The 18,174-nt window shown below is 57.5% G+C and overlaps 3 protein-coding genes and 1 non-coding gene across 6 annotated transcripts; 2 read left to right on the plus strand and 2 right to left on the minus strand.

Moving 5' to 3' along the window:
• Positions 1-770: 770 nt before the first annotated feature.
• Positions 771-3,039, minus strand: AGRP (agouti related neuropeptide). Its single transcript, XM_062621252.1, has 4 exons — positions 2,972-3,039; positions 1,967-2,151; positions 1,635-1,729; positions 771-1,120 (listed from the first exon to the last, which is right to left on the minus strand). Exons 2-4 carry the CDS (start codon positions 2,133-2,135, stop codon positions 929-931), a joined length of 456 nt encoding a protein of 151 aa, XP_062477236.1. The 5' UTR covers positions 2,136-2,151; positions 2,972-3,039; the 3' UTR covers positions 771-928.
• A 2,093-nt stretch (positions 3,040-5,132) lies between these two features.
• Positions 5,133-10,917, plus strand: LOC134164946 (SNF-related serine/threonine-protein kinase-like). Of its 3 annotated transcripts, XM_062621202.1 has the most exons (6): positions 5,133-5,195; positions 5,951-6,566; positions 8,229-8,370; positions 8,487-8,699; positions 8,792-8,929; positions 9,452-10,917. In XM_062621202.1, exons 2-6 carry the CDS (start codon positions 5,978-5,980, stop codon positions 10,296-10,298), a joined length of 1,929 nt encoding a protein of 642 aa, XP_062477186.1. In that variant the 5' UTR covers positions 5,133-5,195; positions 5,951-5,977; the 3' UTR covers positions 10,299-10,917. The 3 variants fall into 3 exon arrangements, with proteins under 3 accessions (XP_062477186.1, XP_062477187.1, XP_062477185.1); XM_062621203.1 differs by lacking the exon at positions 5,133-5,195 and having other exon boundaries at positions 5,628-6,431; XM_062621201.1 differs by lacking the exon at positions 5,133-5,195 and having other exon boundaries at positions 5,629-6,566.
• A 586-nt stretch (positions 10,918-11,503) lies between these two features.
• On the minus strand, positions 11,504-11,576 carry TRNAK-UUU (transfer RNA lysine (anticodon UUU)). The gene has a single exon. It is a non-coding gene; the product is annotated as a tRNA-Lys (tRNA).
• A 1,650-nt stretch (positions 11,577-13,226) lies between these two features.
• Positions 13,227-17,983, plus strand: SETD6 (SET domain containing 6, protein lysine methyltransferase). Its single transcript, XM_062621222.1, has 9 exons — positions 13,227-13,345; positions 13,432-13,530; positions 13,615-13,759; positions 14,158-14,299; positions 14,605-14,799; positions 14,970-15,093; positions 15,406-15,586; positions 15,806-15,948; positions 16,896-17,983. The coding sequence occupies exons 1-9, from the start codon at positions 13,319-13,321 to the stop codon at positions 17,205-17,207; spliced, it is 1,368 nt and encodes a 455-aa protein (XP_062477206.1). The 5' UTR covers positions 13,227-13,318; the 3' UTR covers positions 17,208-17,983.
• Positions 17,984-18,174: the final 191 nt, after the last annotated feature.

Raw genomic sequence — 18,174 nt, forward strand, 5'->3', positions numbered from 1 at the left:
TGCGAGGGCTAAAGAACCTCTGCTTGGAGACAGGCTGGGAGAGCTGGGCTTGTTCAGGCTGGAAAGACAAGGCTCCTTATGGGAGACCTTAGAGCAGCTCCAGTGCCTAAAGGGGCTACAGGAAACCTGGAGGGGGGCTTTGGACAAGGGCCTGTAGGGACAGGACAAGGGGGAATGGCTTTAACCTGACAGAGGGGAGATTGAGATGAGATCTTAGGCAGAAGTTCTTCCCTGTGAGGGTGGTGAGGCCCTGGCACAGGTTGCCCAGAGAAGCTGTGGCTGCCCCATCCCTGGCAGTGTTCAAGGCCAGGTTGGGCAGGGCTTGGAGCAACCTGGTCTAGTGGAAGGTTTCCCTGCTTGTGGCAGGGGCCTGGAAGTGGATGAGCTTTAAGGTCTCTTTGAATGCAAATTACATGATTCTATGCATATAATAATGATATATAAGCTGTAAACTGTCTCTTCTCAGTGTGCATGATAGGCAGAACAATCCCCTATGCACCTGGTACCACAATAATGTTGGCTTTCTAACCTGTCATTCTGGTTACAAAGTTTATTTCCTGGATTTTGGTGGCACCACAAGCAATACTGACAGGACAAGAACACAAGTGAAGCTCCCAGTGCAGCCGGAATGTCACTTCCTGGGGCACCCCTCCTGAAAGACTAGGAAAAACCCTGCAGGGGCTCTGGAAAGAAAGTCAGTCTCATTTTGCTTGACATGGAGGTGCTTGACATTGTCTGTGTGGACATGATGCCCACCTGGGCAGAGGTACTCTCGCTTTGCTGCTCCCCCTCTTCCCTGAGACTCCCAAGCAGATACATTGAACCATTCCCACTCAGCAATAGCTTTTGCTAACAGCTGGTTTATTAGACCTGCAAAGCAGGACATGCCACACATGGGCAAGGAGCAGTCAGTCCCACAGCACAAGCACTAGTTCTTGCCGCAGGGGAAGCTGGTGCTGATTTTCCTGCAGTAGCAGAAGGCATTGAAGAAGCGGCAGTAGCAGGTGGCACAGGGGTCACAGCAAGGGACCTGGTGGCCCAGGCAAGACTCCAGGAGGCGGACACAGCGGCGGGGGGAGCGCTCCTCACGGCCGGCACCTTCTACTTCTGTGGAGGATGCCTGGTGGAGGGAGGAGGAAAAGAGTTGGTGTTAGACCACTGTGTGGGAAAGAGACAAGAGTGGTTGCTGAAACCTGCTGCTGCCAGCAGCCCAGTTCTGTCATGCTCAGTTCTGGACTGGGTCTGTTGGAAATCACCACTGAGCCCTGGGGGCTCACATGCCTCATCCATCATGTCTCAAGGCCTCTATGAACACATTTAACTTGGAGTGCAGCCTCAACTTTAATGAAGGTGGCACCAAGCAGAAGCACCAGGGTCTGAGCCAGGCACTGCCTGGTTTCCTCCTGCTCTGCAGAATGTGCACATGAGGTTAATTAAACAGACTGCAGGGGCACAGGTTTGGACTACCCTCCTTTCTATGCCAGAGCCCCTTGCAGCTCTGGGCAGCCCTAACTGCTCTCCAGCAGGCAATGAACAGATATGCCCTTCCCAGGCAACACCACGCTGGCCCCAGGGGCACTGAGAAGGCTGTCCTGCTTCTTGAGGTACCTGTAAGAAAGCTCAAGGAGCGTTACCTGTGGTTCTAGGATGCTGTCTCTCTTCATGAGGTTACCATTGGCTTCTTGGACCTCCAGGGTCACCTGCTCGAGCCCCAGCCTGGGGAGAGCTCCTGCAAGATACAAAGGCTCGACAGCAAGGGGGTGAGAGCCACTGCAATATAGTGGAGGTTATATAACTGCTGTCACCAGTCAGTGACAGAAAAAGCTGTGCTGCTTTATGGGGCTCCCCTGCAGCACCTGGCCATGGATGGCGGGTCCTCACTTCAGTTTCGGGGCCCCAGCCATGCCAGCAAGCAGATTGTGGAGGAGGGGGGGGAACTGGGAGAGTAGGGCACCAGAGGACTCACCCGCCGGCTCCACAGACACCTCCTTGACTCTCCGCAGCAGGCTGGAGGAGCGGGTTCTGTCTGTGCCCTCCAGCCCTCCACTCGCCTTCTCTGGCAGCCCACAGCCCAGGTCGGCACTGAGGACAACCCCCTGCAGCAGCCCGCAGCACAGCAGCAGCACGTTCAGCATGGTCCTGGGGGGCAACCTGCACACAGATAGGTCCTGGCCAGTCAGCCCACCTGCAGGCAGCCCGGCCTGGCCCCCACTGCCACCCTTCTACCATCACCCCCCCAAGCAGGCCCTGCCAACACCCACCACACCACTTGCTCTTGTGGACTGGAGAGTGTTTCCTGAGCCATCACATACCCTGTGGGATCGGTGAGGCCTGGCACAGGTTGCCCAGAGAAGCTGTGGCTGCCCCATCCCTGGCAGTGTTCAAGGCCAGCTTGAACAGGGCTTGGAGCAACCTGCTCTAGTGGAAGGTATCCCTGCCCATGGCAGGGGTTTAGAACTGGGTGAGCTTTAAACTCCCTTTCAACCCAAACCCTATGATTCCACAGTTCTTTTACAGCAGTGCAGGGTCTCCCTGGCCCAGAATGCTGAGGAGCCTTCATCATCCTACAGCAGCCACAAGCCATTGTAGTGCTGTGCTTTTACTGCCTGCATGTGTATGGGATGTGGCCAAAACATCTGACACTAATTGAAGCGTTTGGATACAAAACTCTCTCTGCCTGGGACATGGACACCATCTCCAGATGTACCCTCCTTTGGACCACCCCAGGGTTTGCTTCCCCTTCCCTGCCCATGGGCCTGGATGGGGACTACCATGGAACCCAGCACCTCTTGTTTTGGCAGCACTGGGGCTCCAGCCTTGGCTCCAGCAGCCCAGAGCTGTACCAGCCACTCCTTGCCTCCCCATCCCGACAAAACCATCCAGCCCTTTGCCAGCAGAGACCCACAGCTGTGGGTATTGCATCCCACATGCCCCCAGCCCATCCCAGCCCCTTCCCATGGTAAGCACTGACCTCTCCAAGCAAAGAGAGGCTTGCTGCTTGCTGCTTCTCCAAGCTTGCTGGGGGTGCTGCTGCCGTTCTCTGCCTCGATGTCATCCTCCCCATATGCTTACTGGAGTTTATATCAGCTTCTTAATTAATTAAGTGCTGCAGCCACATGACTCTGCTAACCACCAGGTAGGTGGGCTTCTCTGAAACCCGGCTTTGTACGGACACTGTGGCAGCCATGGGGCGATGTGTGGGGGGGGGGAGGGAAGGAGAGAGGACTCTGTCCCTGCACCCCGCATGGCTGCAGGGAGGAACAGATCCCCATTGCCCCCAGAATGTCAGGTTTCTGGGCATGATCCCCACTATCCTTTGAACCAAATTCCCTTTCCAGCCATGCTAGCACTGAGGCTGCAGCCTGAGGACATCTGGTTCCTGGTTACACACTTTACATGCCTACATGCTCCTCTCTTCTGGTTTTCAAAGGGAATGGCGCCCACAGCTCCTGATAGGCACCTGCCGTGGTCCAGGGCCTCCATAAATCCTCCAGCTCCTGACCACTGCAAATTCCTCAAGTTCCCACCTGTGCTAACTGCATCTCTCATTCAGGCATTCTTTGGAAAAGCTGCAGCTCCCCACAGCCAGGCGCTCTCAGAGGAGCCCCACTAGGCAGCCTGAGCTTGACTTCATGGGAAGAAAGGAAGGAACCAGCCACTCAGGTCTCCCCAGCCCTAACACTGTCTTTTACAGCCACCGTATGTGGCCTCTTGAGCTTCCCAGTGCAGAGACCTTCAAGGGCCACTCCAAACCCCAAAGCAAGCTGCAGCCTCAGTCACGAACAGGCACTGGTGGAGCTGGCATCTCTGCAGCCTCTCACTGGCCAGCGCTGTTGGGGGACATGCATCCCAGTGCACCTCATGTCTGTTCTCCCTTTTTCAACTGAAGGCTTCAGACCTGTGTTGGCACATGTACAACAGGCAACTGTGCAGAAGGATGTAGACCTGCAGCGCGGGTGCAGCACCCAGCACCCTGTCAGGAGAAGGACTTGGCCCCAACACCCACAGGCCCTTCACTAGTGGAGGGCAACGAGGAGTGGAGGTGGTGAGAGCCTCCACAGTCTCCTCGTGCACTGACAGCAGCAACTCTGAGAGCAGTCTGCTGGAAATCCCAGTGCCAGAAGCCAGGAAGGAATCACTTTTCCCTTTGAACCCCAGATGCAGAGGACCCTGCAGGGTCATGGCAGGGATGAGACATAAGAGGGGTTGAGAGGGCTGTGACAAGGGAGGCTGATGGCCCAGGCTCTGCTCCCAGGCCCTGCATGATCAAGGACATCCCAGCACATCTCCAGTGGAGCATGACCCTGTGCCCCTGGCTGCACCCTGTATGCTTTAGATGAAGACTCATCTTGGCTTAGAGGCAGGTTTGACAGCTCCCCCTCTTCCCAATCCCATTCCTAAAGTCCCGATGGGTGCTGAGCACCTCATCCACCCCAATTCCTATGCTGGGAGCTGCTGGCAGCTTGTTCCCTGCCCCTAGCTCCTCCATCCCCAGCCCTGGGTGTTCGGTCCTGGTCTGAGTTGCACCCTGCTGACGCTAGCCCCGCAGCCCAGCTCATTAATGCCTGTTTGCATCCTGCGGGATCGCAGGCACGAGCGGGACTTCTGGGAAGGCATTAGCCATAGCGGGGGCGGCTCGCTAAGAGCTTCTTAATCTGCAGGAGCAACATCTGCTTTGTGAGCATCTCCGCGGCCATTAACGAGCTAAATGAGGCGGATGGGCCGCTTCCAAGAAACAGGGCTCACGTCTGTGCCCCCGGGCCCCGAGCGAGGGTGGGAGTGGGCGATGTTGGAGACCGGTGAAATGGCAGCAATGCCCATGAGCAGGCAGGAGAGCAGCAGGGAGGGAGCTCATGCACGTCAGGACCCTCGGGACACAGCCCCGAGCGGGGGCTCTGCCTCTCTTCCTGGAAGCGGCCGCGTGGCTCATTTAGCTCGTTACCAGCCCTCGTTAACGCTAATGCCAGCCCCTAACGGACACTGAGTCGTCGGGCTCAGGTCCCGTCCCCCCCCACACTGCCAGGGGCAGCGCTGCCCGCTTCCTTCTGGCAGGTGCGATGAGCATTACCCCGGCCTCAGCCCCGGCGGATGGGGCCCTTTAAGCCGCGAGCCCGGAGCCGCCCTGACGTCAGCGGGCGGTGCGCCCGGGCAGCCGCAGCCCCGGTAGCTCTGGTAGCCCCAGCTCCGCAGCCCCGGTGAGCTCGGGGGAACCGGGCACTGCGGGACACGGGGAGGGCATGGGGTGGGTGTTGGGGTGCCCGGGGCCGTGGGGTGGTGGGGACTGAAGGTGGGGCACCGGAGTGCACAGGGTGCTGGGTGAGGGTATCGGGGTGCCCAGAGCGCTGGAGATCTGGAGGTAGGGTATTGGGGTGCCCAGCGTCCTGGGGTCTGGAGGCGGGAGAACGGGGGTGATGAAGGTGCTGGAGACCTGGAGGTGAGAGTATGGGGGTGCTCGAGATGCTGGGGAGTGGAGGTGAGGGTATTGGGTTGCCCGGAGTGCTGGGATCATGGGGACCTGGAGGTCGGTTATGCCCAAGATGATGGGGTTGGATCGGAAGTGGGGTATTGGGGTGTCCAAGGTGCTGGTGACTCGGAGGTGGGGTATTGGGGTGGTGCCCAGGGTTCTGGGGACCTGGAGGTGGGGGTACTCAAATGCCCTGTGGTGCTGGGGAAGGGAGGTGGGGGTGTGGAGGTGTCCAGGGTGCTGCGAGTCTGGACATGGGGTATTGGGGTACCCAGGGTGCTGAGGAGTATAGGTGGGAGTACTGGGATGCCCAGGGTGCTGGAGGTGGGGGTGCAGATGGATGGCCAAGTCCCAGGATGCTGGGGTGTTACGGATGCCCGTGGTTCTGGGGCTCTGATGTCCAGGGGATCCTGACCTGGTGCTGGGGGTGTTCAGGGATGCCCCATCCCTCATCCCACATGGCTCAGCAACTCCCCCATGGCACAGTGCCCACTGCTGTCCCTGCGTGCTGCCATGGCCGGGGTGCAGGGCTGCGGCGAGGGGCAGATCGCGGGGCTGTATGACCTGGGGCGCACGCTTGGCACGGGCCATTTCGCGGTGGTGAAGCTGGCACGGCACGTCTTCACCGGGCAGCGTGTGGCCGTCAAGGTGATCGACAAGAGCAAGCTGGTGGGGGGCGCTGCGGGGCAGCTCCTGCAGGAGGTGCGCTGCATGAAGCTGGTGCAGCACCCCAACGTGGTGCGCCTCTACGAGGTCATCGACACGCATGCCAAGCTGTACCTCATCCTGGAGCTGGGTGACGGTGGGGACATGTTCGATCACATCATGCGGCACGAGGGTGGGCTGGCCGAGGCGCGAGCCAAGCACTACTTCGCCCAGATTGTCCACGCCATCTCCTACTGCCACAAGCTCCACGTGGTGCACCGCGACCTCAAGCCCGAGAACGTGGTCTTCTTCCAGGAGCAAGGTGTGGTCAAGCTCACTGACTTCGGCTTCAGCAACTGCTTCCAGCCCGGCAAGATGCTCACCACGAGCTGTGGCTCGCTGGCTTACTCAGCGCCCGAGATCCTGCTTGGGGATGAGTACGATGCCCCAGCTGTCGGTAAGGGTGGTGGGGCTCAGAACCATGGCTGGTGCGCACCATGGGGACCTGCTTCCCTCATGTCCCTTGCCAGGAGCGTGGTCCTGCTGGTGAGCTACCACCTCAGTTTTGGTTCCCTGTGCTGGGAGCACCTCTGCCCTGGTGGCACTGCTGTCCTTGCAGGGAGCGAGCCTGTCTGTCCCTTGGGTGCTCTGCTCTGCCTATACCTGCACCAAGATCCCATAGAGCCATGCATCCTGCCAGGGAGGGGATGAAGTCGGAGCAGGCTGGTGTGGGCTGTGGTTTGAGGGCGTGAGGCCGGAAGGAAACCCGCTCAGGATGCTGCTCTTGGGGCTCCTCCACCCAGAAAGTTTCCTTTGCTCCATTCCCGCCCTGAAAATCACTTCCTTCCCATGGCTCCCAGTGCTCTTCCGCCCTGGCCAGAGTGCAGAAGGGTTTGGGAGACCATCCTCTTCCCAAGCAGAGGGCACCAAGAGGATTTGCTGGGGCAGAGAGGGGATGTGGGAGGGAAGCGGAACCCCAGCCAGCTCTGCTGGAATTTGGGACAGGATTTAGTAAAACAAAATGTGAGCCCTTAAAAGGAAAAAGCCCAGCGTCAGCTCAGGGAAGGGCAGCTCCTGAGCTGAGAATAGGGAGAGCATGTAGCCTCTCATAGCAGCCTTCCAGTATCGAAGGGGTCCTATAGGGATGGTGGAGAGGGACTCTTCATTAGGGACTGTAGTGATAGGACAAGGGGCAATGGGTTAAAACTTACAACAGGGGAAGTTTAGATTGGATATAAGGAGGAAATTCTTTTCTGTTAGGGTGGTGAGGCACTGGAATGGGTTGTCCAGGGACGTTGTGAATGCTCCATCCCTGGCAGTGTTCAAGACCAGGTTGGACGAGGCCTTGGGTGACATGGCTTAGTGTGAAGTGTCCCTGCCCATGGCAGGGGGGTTGGAACTAGATGATCTTAAGGTCCTTTCCAACCCTAAATATTCTATGATTCTATGATTCTATGTGGAGACAGTAGGAAAGGCAGCTGGTGGCTCTGCCAAGGGATATGAAGGGTGAAAACTATCACAGATGAGAACATTTCAAATGCAGGCACTTGACTTAAGAAGCTGAAGGTATTAATGGAGAGTCCTGGGGTGTGCTCAGCATGACAAAAATGTACATTTGCAGACAGTTTGTGCAGTGCTCAGGAGCTGGTGAAGATGTTGCTGGCTCAGTCCCTGTGCCCATGATCCCACTCAGCCTGGTTCCATCACAGCTGCGGGCAGCTGGAGAGCCCGGATCCTCAGCGTGGTGTCCCCTCTGGCACAACCCAGTGCTGGGATGGCTGCGGTGGGGTCTGTTTGGGAGCCAGGAAGATGAGTAATATCATGAAATGGTGCTGTGGGTGGGTTACTGGGTGGGAGAGAGCTCAGGGTTGTCCCCACCTGGAAAAGGGGACAAGGTCTCAACTGCTTGAGACCTCACCTGTGGGGATAGGGAAAGTCCTTCCCTGCTCCAGTGGGACGGCAGTCGCCCATCTGTGGGGCAGGATGTGGGAGCCATTGCCCCCAAAGAGCATCCCAGTGAGCACTGGCTCAGCACTGGGGGCTGGTGGGTAGTGCCCGGAGTTGGGGCTCTCTGCTGGGCCATGGGGGGTGCAATCTGAACTGCTGCTGCTTCTTGCAGACATCTGGAGCCTGGGGGTCATCCTCTACATGCTGGTCTGCGGCCACCCCCCCTTCCAGGAGGCCAACGACAGCGAGACCCTCACCATGATCATGGACTGCCGATACACTGTGCCTGCGCACGTCTCGGCTCAGTGTGCTGAGTGAGAACCACCCCGTGCCCCCCGAACCCCGGCTCACTGCCCCGGGCAGCTGGGGTGGGAGAAGGGTGGTAGAGCTGACAAGATCAGCGTTCATGTCACCCCTTTCCCCCGTCCAGCCTCATCTCCAGGATGCTGCAGCGGGACCCTAAGTGCCGAGCCTCGCTGGAGCAGATCGAGGGCCACGCGTGGCTGCAGGGGGTGGACCCGTCCCCCGCCAGCCGCTGCCTGCTGCCCCTCACCTCGCACAAGCGTGTGTCACAGGAGGAGCACGAAATCATCCTCCGGGCCATGATGTGTGGGAACATTGCGGATAGGGACACCATCCAGGAGTGCGTGACAGAACGGATGCTGTGGTGGGAGCCCTCGGGAAGGGCTCTGGGGTCCTTCTGAGTCCTGATGCAGGTCCCTTGGTCCCATGCAGGGCACTGGAAGCCAACCGCTACAACCACATCACGGCCACCTATTTCCTGCTGGCGGAGAGGATCCTGCGGGAGAAGCAGGAGAAGCAGAGCCGCAGTCTCAGCCTCGTCTACAACCTGGCAAGGGAGGTGCAGAGCAGGTGAGTCCTGCTGCTGCCCCTGTCCACCCACACTGCCCTGGGTCCCCAGTGCAGGGCCCCAGGCAGTCTCACATCCCCATCTTCAATGCAGCCCTTGTGATGCCCAGGTGGGTACCAGCAAACTGGGGCTGTTCAGCCTGGAGAAGAGAAGCTGCCTGGAGACCTCAAAGCAGCCTTCCAGTATCTGAAGGGGGCCTACAAGGATGCTGGGAACTGTTCATCAGGGACTGGAGTGATAGGACAAGGGGGAATGGGTTCAAACTTAAACAGGGAAATTCAGGTTAGATCTAAGGAAGAAGTTCTTTCCTGTGAGGGTGCTGAGGCCCTGGCACAGGTTGCCCAGAGAAGCTGTGGCTGCCCCATCCCCGGCAGTGTTCAAGGCCAGCTTGGACAGGGCTTGGAGCAACCTGCTCTAGTGGAAGGTGTCCCTGGCAGTGGCAGGGGGTTGGAACTGGATGGACTTTAAGGTCCCTTCCAACACAAATCTGTGATTCTGTGATTTCCATCCCTCCTCTTACTCAGGGGCAACTTACCAGGCACGTTCAGCCCCATGGGCAGCGCCAGCAGCCTCCTGCCTTTCACGGAGGTGCCGGGTGGCCTCACAACTGTCTCCCACCTGCCACCCCTGCCCACTGGAGCCGACATCGGCAGCCGGCAGCCCCCCAGGACCCTGCTGAAGATCCCAGCCGTTGGCACCACCATCACCAAGAGCACCCCTGCCCTGCAGCAGATCTGTGAGGAGGAAGAGGAGGAGGAGGAGGAGGATGAGGGGAGGCCTAGTGCCATGGAGAGGAAGAGCAGTTCACTGAACCAGGAACAGATGCGAGCCTTCCTGTGCACTCACCACCCATCTAGCTGTGGGGAGCTGTGGGGCCCTGGGCCCGAGCTGGGGGGCCGGGGCTGGGCTGGGAAGGCAGTGAGGGGGGTTTGGGATCCCCCAGCACTGTGGGGAGATGGAGCAGAGCCCCCCAAGAGGGAGGAGGATGCAGACCCTGGGAGTTCCTCTGTAGAGCCCCCCTGGGAAAGGGGAGTCACTGGATCACCCCAGAGCAGCTCTGCTGAGGTGCCCCAGGGGCTGGGGGGAGAAGTGACCCACACTGCCCTGTCGAGCCCCACGGACAAGTCCGGAGGGCAGGAGGCACCCACCAGCCTGGCTGGGAGGTTGGTGGAGAGCTCAGGGCTGGGGAGCATCGAGGGAGGTGTGGAGAACGTGATCAAGCTGGACCCTGGCAAGAGCAAAGGGGGCAGCCTGCGGGACAGGCTCCTGCAGTTCCCGCTCTGTGAGAAGGCTTTGGCCTTCAAACTCCAGCCGGGCTCCAGAGAGAGCCTCCTCTCGCTGGGGCAGTTCAACTGCTGCCACGTCATTTAGACCCTGCATGAGGGCTCAGGAGGGGACCCCCCCCACCTTGCCTGTGCTCTGCCCCTGACCCACAGCCCCGGGGCTGCTGGAGGGCTCGCAGCCCTTGCTCCGTCACCGACAGTGGCCACCTGATTAAGCACCCACCTGGGGCACCCAGGAGGGGACTGCCCGTGGGGAGGGTGAGGTGGGCTGGGGTCCCACACCACAAGCCCCGGGGCAGCTCCATGGCCCTGCCGCTGCTGGGTGGGCCACACTGTTTTTTTTATCTCCTAGAAATAACTTTTTTAAATAGTCTATTTTAATGTAACTACATAGAGGTTGCTATATTCCCCCTGCCCCACAGCAGGGCTGTGCTGCCTGTAGCAGCTGTAGGGCTGCTGCTTCGCTATCTGCACCCCCTCCTGCTGTCCCTCCAGACAGGGCCAGGCACAGCTCTGCCCGTGGCACAGCCTGACCCGGTGCCTTCCCCTGCAAATAGGCTTCTATTTATTATCTCTTTGTTTTCTTGCTGGCAAGAACTGAATGACGACCGTGGCGCGGGCTGGAGCTGGACAGCACGTGCGTGCGGAAGGGAGGGGAGCCACTGGAAGCAAAGTCCATCGGGACAATAAATAAGCTGGTGGGTTGATGCAGGTGCCATGTCTCATTGCCAAAACACCATCATCCACCAGGACAGCTGCCCAGGAGCTGAGATGGGCAGCGAGGGGCTGGTTTCACAGTATCCCAGACTGGTCTGGGTTGGAAGGGACCTTAAAGCTCATCTGGTTCCAACCCCCTGCCACAGGCAGGGACACCTTCCACTAGACCAGGTTGCTCCAAGCCCCATCCAACCTGGCCTTGAACGCTGCCAGGGATGGGGCAGCTATTACTTGGGGGCAGCATGCACTGGCCTTGGAGGGACACACACACACACACACGACACAAGACACCTCCATGCCCCCAGTTTCCAACTGTCTTCTTTCCCTCCAGCTCCACTGTGTCTCTCCCTCTTCCATCTATTCTACTTCCTGGTCTCCCTCCATGCATACCCCCAAAACACCACCCTTACCTGGGACATCATGCAACTTGCTGCAGTACTGGGTGGCTGGAACAGCAGTGGTGCTGTGTAGGAGATGGCATGGAGCTGGCCGTGGAGAGATGATGGAAAAGAAGCAGGGGAAACTTCTGCTTTTGCCCACGGGTTCCCCAACTTTGCTCCTAAAGGATAAAGCCTTCGCCTGAACAGGGGCTTGAACCCTGGACCCTCAGATTAAAAGTCTGATGCTCTCCCAGCTGAGCTATCCAGGCTCACAATTGGGGTTTTGGGGGATGCTCAGGACAGGCGGTGGGGACCCCACTTCACCGTGGCAGTGGAGGGACAATGTGGGGACTTGCTTTGGCCTCTTCCACCCCAACAAAGCCACCACAGCGGAGGGCATCCTCCCGCGATGAGGAGCATCGCCAGGACCAGGACCTCTACCCTGCCCCGGCAGGCACAAACACCAGGTTTGCCCTGCTGGGGACAGCCAGAAGCCAGAGTCACAAAGGAGGAGAACGACGAGGATCTGCGCACGGGCCGCGCTCCCGCGGGACCGACCCTCGGTGCGCCCGGGCAGCGCTGGTGCCGCAGGGATGCGCCGGCAGCGGCGAGAGGGCGCTGGGAGCGGCTGAGAAGCCCCGCTGGCTCCGGGGGGATCCGGCCGCAGAAGAGCAGCGGCCGCGGGGGCGCGCTGGGGCCGGGGCTGCACCGCGCTCAGTGCCTTGCGCTGGGGCTGCGGCGGCCGCGGCTCGAGCCCGAGTCCCAGCAGCAGCTTTGCCAACAGCCAGGCCCTGGTTTGCTCTTCTCCTTCTCCAGCCCTGCAGGACGGGGCCCCTCTCTGCTCCAAGGCAATCCACCGGGCCAGGCTGGGGAAGATTCAAACCGAACCCAAGTGCTCATGGTGATGCAGAGGGTTGACCAATGTACAGGGGGGTTGTACAAGGGGGTTAGAGGAATTCTTTTGCTTAAATAAAAGTATTGTCTGTACCTATCATGCCTAGTAAGCAGAACAAAGGCACTAACTATTGATAAGGAAAAGCAGACACCTGGTTCTATTGACAAGGAAAAGCAGAGGCCTGATTCTACTGATAAGGGGGAGAAGCAGATGGTTTATGGCTGGGACACCGACCAAACTCTAAGGCCATACATGAAGACTGAAAGGCGAAAAGTTCAAGAAGAGGAAGACTCATTTACTTCATCTTGAAGACCCCTACCTACAGGAGGAAGACTCAAGTTAATTCATCTTGAAACCGCTGCCCATGACCAGAGGGGGCACTGGGCAGGCGCAAAGGACCTTCTAACTCATTGTAATACGAAACGGAGATAGGACATGAATATGTATAGGCATATTGTGCAACCTCATGCATATATATGACTTTAGAGAATAAATGTAGAGGGAAACAACACTGAGGCACGCATGACTTTGAGGAATTATCCCCCATGCGTCTCAGCGCTGAATAAAAGCATACCTAGTTTGCAACTTTAGCGAGTTGTGGAGGCTATCTGCGTACAATGAGGTGGGGCAGGGTGCCAGGGACAGCGGTTTCACTGGAGAGGGGCATCATCAGGGACCTCTTTGCACTAAGTGGCTTTGTTAAAAGCACCAGTGAAGGCAGACGCCTGTCTTGTGGTGCTGGGTCAGGGGATGGATGGATGGAAAGAAGCCCCAGATGGGAGATCAGAGCTTGGTTTATTATCTGGATTAACTAATCAGAGCCCACTGCTTTTATCCCATGTGTTGTGGTGTGACCCCACCAGAGGCACCCGGACCAGGATCGGGACACCCCGGAGACCCCAGTGTGGGTGCAGAGACACCCCACAGAGACACAGTGGGTGCCCCCCTGGTGCTGAGAGCCCCAGACCACCCCCACAGGGCCTCATAGGAGCACCTCGCCACCGCGCGCACCTCGGTGTGACCCTCCGCGGCCGCCGTCGGAGAGGAGGGGGCCTCCCGCACACCCGGAAGTGCCCGTCCGGGACCACGTGGGGCAGAACCACGTGCCAGCCCGCCATGGCGTCGGCGCCCAAGAGGCCCAAGGTACCGGGTGGGGGGGGGGGGGACACCCACGGGCGGACGTGGGGCCGGGCCGATGGCTCCGCCTCACCGCCCTGTTCCCATCGCAGGCGGCTGCCGGCAGCAGTGCCCGAGGGAACGGCGCCGCCGATCCCCTCTGCGGCTTCCTGGCGTGGTGCGGCCGGGCCGGGGTGCAGCTCAGCCCCAAGGTGAGGAGGCGGCGTGGGCCCCGGACGGCCGGGTTTCCCCGCGTCCGCGCGGGCAGCCCGGTCACGGCTCCCGTCTCGCCGCAGGTCCGGTTGAGCAGGGAGGGCGCTGTGGCGGGGTACGGCATGGTGGCTGCCGCGGAGCTGGAGCCGGGAGAGGTCCTGTGCACTGTGCCACGCTCCGCGCTGCTGTCCCAGCACACCAGCTCCATCCAGGCGCTCTTGCGGGAAGGTGAGCGCTCCCTCCCCCGGCCTGAGCTGCCTCGGTCTTCCCGTTTAAAGGAAGAAAATAGGCTTGCACCTATTTCACGTGGGATGCTGGAACAGAGAGGAAACGGGGTGGTTGGGCATTGTATCACCGCTGTTAAGATGCTTTTGTTGAGGGCCTGGACAGACTGCTAGGAGAAAGAACACTTCCTTCCTTGCTGAAGAGGGGCAAGGGGGGTGATGGTGAGGTCACAGGGCCAGGAGCAGCTCTCCCACCCAAAGCTCCAGAGCAGCAATTTCTGGTTCTGCTTCAGCCAAACCTAAGACAAACCAGAGCAGAACTCCCCAGCCCAGGCTGACAGCCAGGCCGGTGGGATCAGGCTTTGGTTCTAGGTCAACTTATATTCGTCTATGGTTTCTTAGGCCAGGAGTCCCTCCAGAGCCAGTCCGGTTGGGTGCCGCTGCTGCTAGCCCTCCTACACGAGTACACAGCCAGCAACTCCCACTGGCGGCCTTACTTCTCCCTCTGGCAGGACTTCAGGAGCCTGGATCACCCCATGTTCTGGTAAGGCGAAACCTCACAGGGTTGTAGACAGCTCCCACAGGCAGCTGAATGTAGGCCACAGTCCAGAGGTTGCTGAGGATGGACATGGGCTGGTTGGGTGACCCCAATCCACTGTGCTAGCCCCATCTCAACAGCAGTAGGAGCCCGAGAGACCCTTTAGGCACTGCTGGGGGTTGGAGAAACCTGCAGGCGTAACCGAAAGACAGGAACCTAGAGAACACCAGGAAGCTCAGATGGTGAAATAAGTTTACAGACCCTTCCCTTGGGGCAGGTGGAGATAAACCCACTGTGTTTCTTGGCAACAGGCCTGAAGAAGAGCGAAGAAGGCTCCTGCAGGGCACAGGCATCCCAGAAGCTGTGGAGAAGGACCTGGCCAACATCCACCTAGAGTACAGCTCCATCATCGTGCCTTTCATGGAGTCCCATCCCAACGTATTTGACCCCAAGCTGCACACACTGGAGCTGTACAAGCAGCTGGTAGCATTTGTTATGGCCTACAGGTGAGAAGTGAGGGCTTTGCTCCCACAGGGAGCAAGGACTACAGGTAGGATGACAGGAAAGACTGCAGACTGCATTACTTTCTTGTGCAACAGCAACCTTAAGTGTAAGGCAGAGCTTTCCCTGTGCTGGAAGGCATGTAACTGGCTTATCTTCATCTCCCTTCTCTTAGCTTTCAGGAGCCTTTGGAAGAGGAAGATGAAGATGAGAAGGGACCCAATCCCCCAGTGATGGTGCCTGTAGCAGATATTCTGAATCACGTGGCCAACCATAACGCCAACCTGGAATACTCCCCTGTGAGTGCAAAGCTGCTACATCAGGCAGCATTGTGGTCTGATTCCTCTTTGCTGTGAAGCCTTGGGAGGCTGGGTCTGTGAACCCAGGGCCAGAGCACTCTAATGTAAAGCTATTTTGCTCCACATCCTCCCCTGCACTGGAACAGGCCCCATCCCTGGCAGTGTTCAAGGCCAGGTTAGATGGGGCTTGGAGCAACCTGGTCTAGTGGACGGTGTCCCTGCCCACGGCAGGGCATTGGAACTGGGTGAGCTTTAAGCCTCCTTCCAACGCCAAACGAGTCTGGGATTCCGTGATTTTCTCTCTGCCCGCAGCAATGTTTACGCATGGTTACAACACAACCCATCAGCAAAGGGCAGGAGATCTTCAACACATATGGGCAGATGGCCAACTGGCAGCTTCTCCACATGTATGGCTTCGCAGAGCCGTACCCTAGCAACACCAACGACACAGCTGACATCCAGATGGTGACGGTGCGCACAGCAGCACTGCGGCGTGAGTGGCACTGTGGGCAAGGACGGGGCAGGGATCCCCTTAAGTAGTGATGTGATGAAACGGGGATCAAGGAGGACATGAAAAATAAGCCTGTTCCACAACATCACAGGTGCTGGGGCCATGCCTGGGTTTTCTGCCTCCTTGTTCCCTTTCTCTGTTTGCCACTTCCCCTCCACCACAACCCAGGCTGGGTTTGCATCTCCACTGTCTTCCAAGCAGGTGCCAGAAGTGAAGTGCAGCAGCGGCTGGTCTTAGAGCAGTGGGACTTCTTGTGCCAGCTGGAGATGGTGGGGGAGGAAGGCGCCTTTGTGCTTGGCTGGGATGAGGTGCTGACAGAGGAAGAGCTGTCTGTGACCCTGAAGGTAAGTGGTGGAAGAGCTGCTTGAGGAATAGCAGAGATTATGCAGGGGGAGCAGCGTGGTGAAGGGGGAACAGTGTGGCGAAGGGGGAGCAGTGTGTAGGGCCAGTGTGGTACTAATGTTCCTGTGGGAAGTGTGGTAGGGAGCGTGGCTGCCCAGCTCCCAGGCTTCAGGCACTGTTGCTGGCCACCTTCCTTTCCTGACTCATGGCTTACACACCAGCCCTGAATGGCTTCATGGCTGCTGCTGCTCTAGAGCACTGCTGCACCTCTCTAGAATCAGAATACCAGGTGGGAAGGGACCTCATGGCTCCTCTGGTCCAACCTTTCTGGGTAAACCTGACCTAAACTAGGTGCCCCAGCACCCTGTTCAGCTGAATCTTAACAGAGTCTTCAGCATTGGGAAGTCGCCACTTTCCTGGGCAGATTATTCCAGTGGCTGGTTGTTCTCAGCATGAAACATTTTCCTCCTGTGTCCAGTCAGAATATCCCCAGGAGTAACTTGTGCCCATTACCCCTTTTCTATTCCATGGGACTTCTTGTAAAAAGGGAGTCTCCCTCTTTGCAAACACTCTGTAAATACTAAGGCACTGGGGATAACCTCTGAGCCTTCCTTGCTCAAGGCTGAGCAGACCCAGCACTCTCGGCCTTTCCTTGCACAGCTTCCCAGTCTTTGGATCATTGTTGTGGCCCTTTTCCGGTCCCTCTCCAGCTTGTGTAGGTAGCAGCAAAGATCATTACCACTGCTGCCAATACCCAGATTTGCTGTTTGGATGTTCTAACCTACAGGTTACTTGTGATTTAGATACCTGAGTCAGTTTTACTCTCTCACCTTCAGTGCAGCTGAGGAATAATTCACCTGCCCCACGTGGCTCTAAACCCACAGCTCTGGAGAGAAGGCTGATGTACCCACACTCCTGGTGACCTATCTCTTTGCCTGGGCCATCACAGGTGCTGTGCATGTCGGAAGAAGAATTCAAGGAGTATAAGGAACAAGACAGCAGGGAAGATGACAGTGAGGAAGACGAAAACTTGACCCTTTCAAATGAGGCTCTCTCCAGACTTAAACCCCCTTGCAAGCAGCTCCTTTATGACAGTGTGCTGCTCACTCTGGAGTCCTACAGGTCAGACTTGAAAGCAGAGCAGGACTTGCTACATAACAAGGAAGTTTATGAGAAACTGAGTCAAAGGGAGCAGCAAGCTTTGCACGTGCGCTATGGACAGAAAAGGATCTTGCATCAGCTGCTGGAGCTGGTACACTAGAAACCTCACTGTCCCTGGAAATGAACTGCCTGGAGCTGTGTATAGGAAGAGAAGGTTGGCCTTCAGCTATCTCTTCTACAACAGCAAAAACAGATAGGAGGATTGAATACAGGCCCACTTATACTGCATCTTGCATGTGGCTTTTTTAGCTACCTCTACCTAAACCATCTTCCACAACACAGAGTGATTTTGGGTGGCCCTACCTTATCATGAGAGCTCTGGAGCACAATTACCACCTTCTAGAGGACTTCAGAAAGCCCAGACCTCCTACTGGCTGACTTCAGGAAGGCAAACATACACTACCAGAACAGCAGGTGGGTTCCCTCATGTAGCATCACAAATTTAAGGCAAGAACTGCTTCTTGGCCAGATGGAGAGGGCAGAAATCTATCTGATAGGCCTTACACCTTACTGTTCAGAGTAAACATCTGGCAGGTGGAGATGCTGACAACACTGTGAACTCTTCACCTATACTTGGCTAATATTAAGCATTTTAAAAAGTACACACCCATCCATCTGGTTTTCACATAGGCTCAATAGAGCAGGTATCCCCTTTTACCTTTCTGAAAGGCATTTCTGTATGGGCCTGGGACAGCTCTGAAGGAACACTGACACAGTTGTGCAGACCCTCCAGTTGACAGAGCTCTCCCCTGAACTCAGGCACTGCTCTGCATCATGTTAAGCTATATTAATCTCTTTCCCTCAGCAGTTTTTGTATGACAGATCACTGTAGGTTTGCAGGCCAAGTAATAAAGATGCTGTTTCTTACCCAGTCAACACAGTCTACTTCAACAGAATGCACAGCCTCATCCAAGGGGGGGGGGAGTCTTCGCTGCTGCTGCAGTTAGAAGTATTTCAAACAAGCAAAACCCAGACTGTACTCATGTAGATCAAGGTCAGCTACAGCCCTACCTGCACTGCTACGATAGCTTTGTTCAGTTCCCCCTATAGAGTGGTGCAATGCAGTG

The sequence above is a fragment of the Pezoporus occidentalis genome, unplaced genomic scaffold (assembly GCF_034315485.1).
Source record: "Pezoporus occidentalis ecotype Australia unplaced genomic scaffold, CSIRO_AGI_Poc_V1 ctg229, whole genome shotgun sequence".
Classification (NCBI taxonomy): domain Eukaryota; kingdom Metazoa; phylum Chordata; class Aves; order Psittaciformes; family Psittacidae; genus Pezoporus; species Pezoporus occidentalis.

Bases quoted from the DNA above. Each gene is read 5' to 3' on its own strand.
- AGRP (XM_062621252.1), bottom strand. From the start codon at position 2,135: ATGCTGAACGTGCTGCTGCTGTGCTGCGGGCTGCTGCAGGGGGTTGTC. The intron at 1,730-1,966 runs GTGAGTCCTCTG...TGTATCTTGCAG, and splicing joins GGTGTCTGTGGAGCCGGCGG to GAGCTCTCCCCAGGCTGGGG. The intron at 1,121-1,634 runs GTAACGCTCCTT...TCCCTCCACCAG, and splicing joins ACAGCATCCTAGAACCACAG to GCATCCTCCACAGAAGTAGA.
- LOC134164946 (XM_062621201.1), top strand. From the start codon at position 5,942: ATGGCACAGTGCCCACTGCTGTCCCTGCGTGCTGCCATGGCCGGGGTG. The intron at 6,567-8,228 runs GTAAGGGTGGTG...TGCTTCTTGCAG, and splicing joins GTACGATGCCCCAGCTGTCG to ACATCTGGAGCCTGGGGGTC. The intron at 8,930-9,451 runs GTGAGTCCTGCT...CCTCTTACTCAG, and splicing joins GCAAGGGAGGTGCAGAGCAG to GGGCAACTTACCAGGCACGT.
- SETD6 (XM_062621222.1), top strand. From the start codon at position 13,319: ATGGCGTCGGCGCCCAAGAGGCCCAAG. The intron at 14,800-14,969 runs GTGAGAAGTGAG...CCCTTCTCTTAG, and splicing joins GCATTTGTTATGGCCTACAG to CTTTCAGGAGCCTTTGGAAG. The intron at 15,094-15,405 runs GTGAGTGCAAAG...CTCTGCCCGCAG, and splicing joins CCAACCTGGAATACTCCCCT to CAATGTTTACGCATGGTTAC.